The sequence below is a fragment of the Protomyctophum bolini genome (genome assembly GCF_963924005.1).
Source record: "Protomyctophum bolini genome assembly, chromosome: 5".
NCBI classification, from domain to species: Eukaryota; Metazoa; Chordata; class Actinopteri; order Myctophiformes; family Myctophidae; genus Protomyctophum; species Protomyctophum bolini.
Genome location: NC_137866.1, coordinates 22,606,264 through 22,612,890, shown reverse-complemented (window position 1 = coordinate 22,612,890; position 6,627 = coordinate 22,606,264). Strand labels below are relative to the sequence as shown.

Below are 6,627 nucleotides of genomic sequence, written 5' to 3'. Positions count from 1 at the left end.
ACAATCCGGAACACAATTGATTGATAATTAAAATAAACATTTTAGCTCTGAATGGATTCAGAGCTAAAATATTCCTTGACCAAACATTTCTTCTTCAGATCTCAAAGTGTTCCAGCGCCACTACTCTGTGGTTTATCAATTTCTGATTCGGTTTTAGTATTGGCCTTAAAAGTCTTTTTATTTTGACACGCATAGCGTGTCAAAATAAAACACGCTATGCTTGTAATTATATATTCTTATCCAGAAAACTGATCAATCAATCAACTGCACACAAACAGTAGTATTGTATATGATTTATTGCTACTTTTTAGGATACAAAAATAGGATGGGAAAAACTGCTTAAGGCAACACAATGACTAAGTGATTCACAACAGAACAAATAGAAGAAAACTCTATTAACAAGAAAAAACACAAGATAAGAGGAATAATCACCTTTGTGACCAAAGAGGTGGTGATCAAAGTTGTGAAATAAAGCAAAATAAACACTAATATCAATATACATTTTCTTTTTTTAAGATTTAGGTCTCAGTTACATTTAATGTTCTATCTATGATATATCTATGATATATTATGATTAATGTTGACATTTGAATATTATCCATATTGCCCTTATTAAAATTCATTTTAATAAAATTATAAAACGTATGTTCGAAATATCGTGTAAATGGCTCGAACTGTATAAAGAGAAACAGTTCAAGCTTGAAAACAAATGAGGCAGACTTACACACAACAAGACCATAGTATTATAGGCTATGCTGTATCATTCTAAAACATGGTCAGTCATTAGACACTTTCCATCTTGTATTTACAGAAAGGGAAACAAAATCTCTGGTATAGTTTACATTCAATAAATGTCAAATACATTGTCCTGTACATTGAGAGAATGGCTCAATGGCAAAAAAATAAAAATCATATAGATGTATTATCACTTTTATCAACATTACAAAATAAATCTAAATTTCTATCAGAATAGGTCCACATGAAATATCATACGTGTAGAGTTGGACTTCATCATGTTTTGAATTAAAACTTTATTTTTCCTGCAATCATATAAATGCATTTGGCACAAAGCATCCCAATTCAGTTACAAAAGTAGATTTTTTTTATTTTACTAATAAAACTACCTGCTATGACTCATCAATGGTCGTTTTATCAGCCGATGAAATATCTCTACAGTGTATTTTGATATACTTACAGTATACGCAAAAGGTGTGACGAGAAATTACTGTGGAAAATATGTTCCATTTGAGAATGTCGGATAGTCTTGGAAATGTAAAACACATTACAAACAAGAAAGAATACTTGAGACTACTGAACTCTGAATATATTGATTGTTGTTAGGCTACCAAATGGACTCCAAATTCCATTGATATACTGTAAATGAACATATACATAGAAACAAGTTTTTTATATACTCTGTACTTCTATAAACAGCCACAAATACAATCAAAGAAATACAAATAGAATAGAGAAGAATTTCATACAAGTAAGAACACATTCTAAAATGAGATATTTCGGATGCAGAACCATCAAGACAAAAACACAACCGCACTTCAAAGGCTAAAATCCTTGAGATTTTACACCAAGTTTTGAATAATACACAGGCTAGTTCTGCATCAGTATCAAAGCATGGATCCCAATTCAAACATTTAGCCCATTTTAACTGTAGCATTACAGGCTCCTTGGGAAGGCAATTTGGCAAGTCACATGAATATGAAGCAACATACATTATACTAATATAAAATACATTATTCAAATGACTCAAATATTATAAAATAGAAAAAATCTACTTCATTTTCCCTTATTCAAAACGGTGCATATTAGCAGGCACAGTAATAATTCATTTGGAATATCATCAAGGCAGTGTGCATATCCCTTCATTTAAAAAACAAAAACGGGAAAAATGCACCTAAAATGAGATGATAAAGGTATAAGCTCAAGGTTTTTCTATTGGAAAACTGCATACAAAGTTGGCAATATGTTACATGAAAGAGCTGGCATGTGCAAGAAGTAAGTAAGGCAGGATTTTGGCCATAAGTGAGGATAATCTTTGGAACTTCGGTGATACTCCTTGACAACCAAGAATTTGGTTGGACACAATTCACAATTTTACATACTAAACTAGATAGGTGTGCTTTTACAGTAAAGTAACAGTACTCATCACTGGCTAAGGCTTGATGTGATTCGTTGTGAGCTATTTCTGGTGATTATCACTGACCTGCAACACATTTTCTTTTTGTTTATTTTAAAACAAACATTGCTTTGTTAAGACATGAATGCCAAAACCTAGGGCACGTCCTCCAACTGGTTGACCAAGAAAGCGTTACAAATATGAAAGGGTGATTGTTGTTCAAATTGAGGCAGACATTATGGGTTAACTGCCTAAGAACTACACACCTAGACAGAAATCATTCAAAGTGAACCAAATCACACTATAACTGTTACTGTTAATTTAATTCAGCAAATGGAAAGAAAATGGTCTATGATCGGGCCATTTAATTCCATCTCTACAATCTCAGAGTTCAATTACATCAGGGTTTTAATGTTTATGATGGCAGGGAGTTTAATATTTTTATCTTCACTATCAAAGAGGGGGTGAAATACTGTGTGTGTGTGTGTGTGTGTGTGTGTGTGTGTGTGTGTGTGTGTGTGTGTGTGTGTGTGTGTGTGTGTGTGTGTGTGTGTGTGTGTGTGTGTGTGTGTGTGCGCGCGCGCGCGTGCGTGCATGCGTGGACAGAAACTTAGTACATTTACTTGAGTACATTTCAAAGACAACATTTCCACGAGCAGAAAAAGTACATTATGAATTAACCACTTCAGCCCCATTTCAAATAAAGTGAAAATCCGAGCACGTCGTAGATCATCTATTTTCACCAATATTAATATTTTTTTGAAAATGTATGGAAAATTGGGGTAATGTTTGTCATCTGTACTTTTGCACAAAAAAAGGTACTCCACTACTTTAACTTAAGTACAAATTTCAGACAATTTTCAGAGCAACTTTCACTTGTAGCTGCATAACATTTGACCAGTACAGGAGATACTTTGCCCACCACTGGTGTCACCACACTGTGGGCGTGATATAAGTTCCTGCTCAGGTTCTTCCTCTATGTCTGCCCTCTGGCCTGCACACCGGTCAGATCCTTCCTTATGATCTCATTCACTGTAGGAGAGAGAGAGGGGGGGGGGGGGGGGGGGTAGTGGGAGAAAGAGAAATCAGTATTTTGTAGCAAAAATCTCTGTAGACCAGTGGCTCTCAAACTGGTATTGCGTGACACTGTTTTCTCAGGCCTGCTCTCCGCCCACAGTTTATTTTTGACTGCCTGCAGCAAATGTAAAGTACTGTCTGCTCCTGCATTATTTCCATTGGGACCCAAATACAGTACAACTACAAACAGAAACACAGAATGAGGCAGAGACGGCATTACAGCACCACGGTCCACGGACACTCGGACAGTGACACAGTGGGCTGAGCTAACTGCTCGTTATTAATACATTGATCTATATTATATACCTGTTGGTAACAACCTTTCAAAATGACTCTTCCAGTTTGTTTCCATTTGTGTCAATGACAAACAACTGCGAAATGCATTCAAATGTCAAGCCTGCGTTAAAAAAAGCTACTACTAAACTACTGCTCTCACAAGATTTGCATTGGGCCCTGTCTGTGGGATGCCAATCTCTACACTGGTGTGCTGTGAGATAAGTCCATGGTTGTATTTGGATTTTATGACCACATGACATGACCATGATCATTACAGTAATTATTGCAGGATACGACTATAGGCTACAATTTATTTACTATATCAGTAGTTTGTGCGCTCTCATTTCCCAATAGAGGTAAATTCTATATAGCCTCGACTCGAGGAACCCAATCTGGGCACCCAAGGAAAAACAGCACGCTCTTTTCCGTTGAATTCACAGTATGCCATCGAGAGACTATGAGGAACCAAATAGAATAGGGCACCACTTCTCCATTGAACTCAATGGACGTGGCTTTTTCACGTCATTATAGGATAGCCAATATAGTTGCTCTGCTATGTCTTTGCTTATGAATAGAGGGGTGGGTGCCTTGCGATTTTGACTTGCCCACTGCTGGGCATTGGACACAAAGTTTGAAACGGCTGCACAGTGCACACAGCTGTAGAGATTTGTGTGACAAGCATAAGCATTCATGAAAGTGAATTAATATTACTTCTGCACTGCACTGGCACTGAATCATCACTAGGGGTAGAGCTACACTTATAAGCAATCACTTCCTGTTCTGCTGCTCTTCTCTCTCTCTCTGTGTGTGTGTGTGTGTGTGTGTGTGTGTGTGTGTGTGTGTGTGTGTGTGTGTGTGTGTGTGTGTGTGTGTGTGTGTGTGTGTCTGCCTTTGTGCGTCTGCAGGGGGGGGTAAAATGGAAACTTTCACAGTGTTGTGGTTCTAAATATAGAGACAAGGTGCGTGGGGGCGTACATATACGTACCGATATACGTATCGGGGTGTGTGGTGGGGTGGGGTGGGGTGGAGTGGGGGGCACGTACAGTACAAAATTCAAAGAGGTGCGGAAAGTACCAGCTTTGAAAAGTAGCGCTGTGAATTGTGCCAGTTGAGATGTTGTTCCACCTTCACAAAGTGACATCACAAAACAGATTGTCTCGAAAATCGTTGAAGTGAGATTTATTTAGTTTTTAGTTTACCTTAAAGGGGGGAACCCCTTGAATGGTTTCCAAGACATTCTCAGCTACATGATATGATAGTTGGGGAATTAAATGGGACCCCGGCGTATGGGGTCTGTATGGTTCCATTTGTACACTTTCAGAGTTAAAATGACACTGAGCGGCTATACCGCGCACACGTGGGAAACCTGTAGTATAAGCGTGGAGGAATGTCTAGTATGTGTAACATGTTGTCTCTCCAGATAGGCCACATCCTCTGTGTGTGTGCTGATCTGCTCCTCATCAGGCCCATTGTGTGTGTGTGTGTGTGCGTGTGCGTGTGCGTGTGCGTGTGCGTGTGCGTGTGCGTGTGTGTGTGTGTGTGTGTGTGTGTGTGTGTGTGTGCGCGTGCGTGTGTGTGTGTGTGTGTGTGTGTGTGTGTGTGTGTGTACACAGTGGTACAGTGACATCAGGGTGGCTGGTGCCACCCGCCCCCTGTTGTGCCTCAGGGAGCTCATTAGGGTCGATGAGTAATACGAGTGCTTCAAAGTGGGCCAAAAAAGCTTTTTACCGTCTAGCCATGTAATTACGGTCTATACGTGATATCACGAAAGATTTTGTTTCCATGGCAACACGCTTTAGGGCTGTGATTCTGGTTGAGATCTAATGAAAATATAGTTACATGACGAAAGGAAGATTATTAGAGCTCATATTATGTCATTAAACATTACGTTAGTTTGCAGTTTGAGGGGTATGAAGTCTCATAGTAATCTATTTTCAAGAAGCAAAAGACGGAAATAATAAAATAATAGGCCGACATGCTCCTGAACAGGCTGAACCTTAAAGAACAACAAACTGAACATCTAGAAGAGGGTCTGTGTGTGTGTGTGTGTGTGTGTGTGTGTGTGTGTGTGTGTGTGTGTGTGTGTGTGTGTGTGTGTGTGTGTGTAGAACTACACATTAATGACACATCAGGAACTATATCACGTCTGCACAGAACCATTTTCAAACAAATCAAAGCATAATAAAAGCCAATACATCCATCAAAACAACAGCTGTCAGTTACTGCAGCAATTATCAATATATACACCCGATCCAAAATAATGCGAGAGAAATGGAGGTGCAATGTATTCTGCTATAGTTTGGGAACTAAAGGACCGCGACAGAAAATACTATAGTTTCTGTTTCTTCCTGCATTGACGTCAACATGAGCTGGGGGATACACAAAGGGATCGCAGGGACCCGGATATAGAGAGACAGAGCGGATGTGAGAAAGAAGAGAGAAGATGGTTTGGTTTGTGATAACACATATCACGGTCACTTTCTCCCTGCCTTTTACTTTCTATACCTGATCACTTGCAGATGTGAATAAGAAAACCCCCCATTAGGGCAGGTTAACACTGAGCACATTTTATAGCCTTTAGCTGTTGCCCAGAGTGCTGCAGAAGCTGTAGGAGTGGTCCAAGCTAGGCACACTGCTGTCGTCACGTCTTTCAACGTCCCTGTTTATTTTAGTCTCTAGTGGAATTCCCTCTGACACCTAATGCCTTAACCCATTTTGGACTGAGGTCGATTAAAAAAAAGGCATTTTTCTGAAAAACCCATGTTTCTGTCAGTGGTGCTCAACCTTTTTCATGTCAACGACCCCCAGAATTATCTCTATTGGGCCACGGACCCCCATCTCAAAATATGTAGTTCCGGGGACCCCCCAGAAGCAAAAGCTTTAGTTAAATGTTCGCTCTGAAATATATATTCAAAGATTTGCGCCAAACTTTCACGACTTTTCAAAAAATAGCAGACCTGCAAGCTCGTATGTAGATCTGCTATTTTCCAATAGCTAAAGCATAAACATAATGCTAACACAAAAAAGGGGTTCCCGCCCAAAATGCCTTAAAGAAACTTTCATCTCGCCCAGCGGTGCCACAAGACTTTTCCCTGAGCATAAAACAGGCTTAGAGAGGCAACGGGAGCTCCACAGCGGGTGCA

The 6,627-nt window shown here is 39.5% G+C and overlaps 1 protein-coding gene across 1 annotated transcript in view; it reads right to left on the bottom strand.

Annotated features, from left to right (window-relative positions):
• Window positions 1-284: 284 nt before the first annotated feature.
• The window catches only part of nfatc2a (nuclear factor of activated T cells 2a), a 30,114-nt gene continuing 23,771 nt past the window's right edge, over window positions 285-6,627 (bottom strand). The window contains exon 10 of the mRNA XM_080764065.1: window positions 285-3,163. Coding sequence (XP_080620191.1) covers window positions 3,108-3,163 — 56 coding nt within the window. The 3' untranslated portion in view covers window positions 285-3,107. The remainder of the gene's footprint in view (window positions 3,164-6,627) is intronic.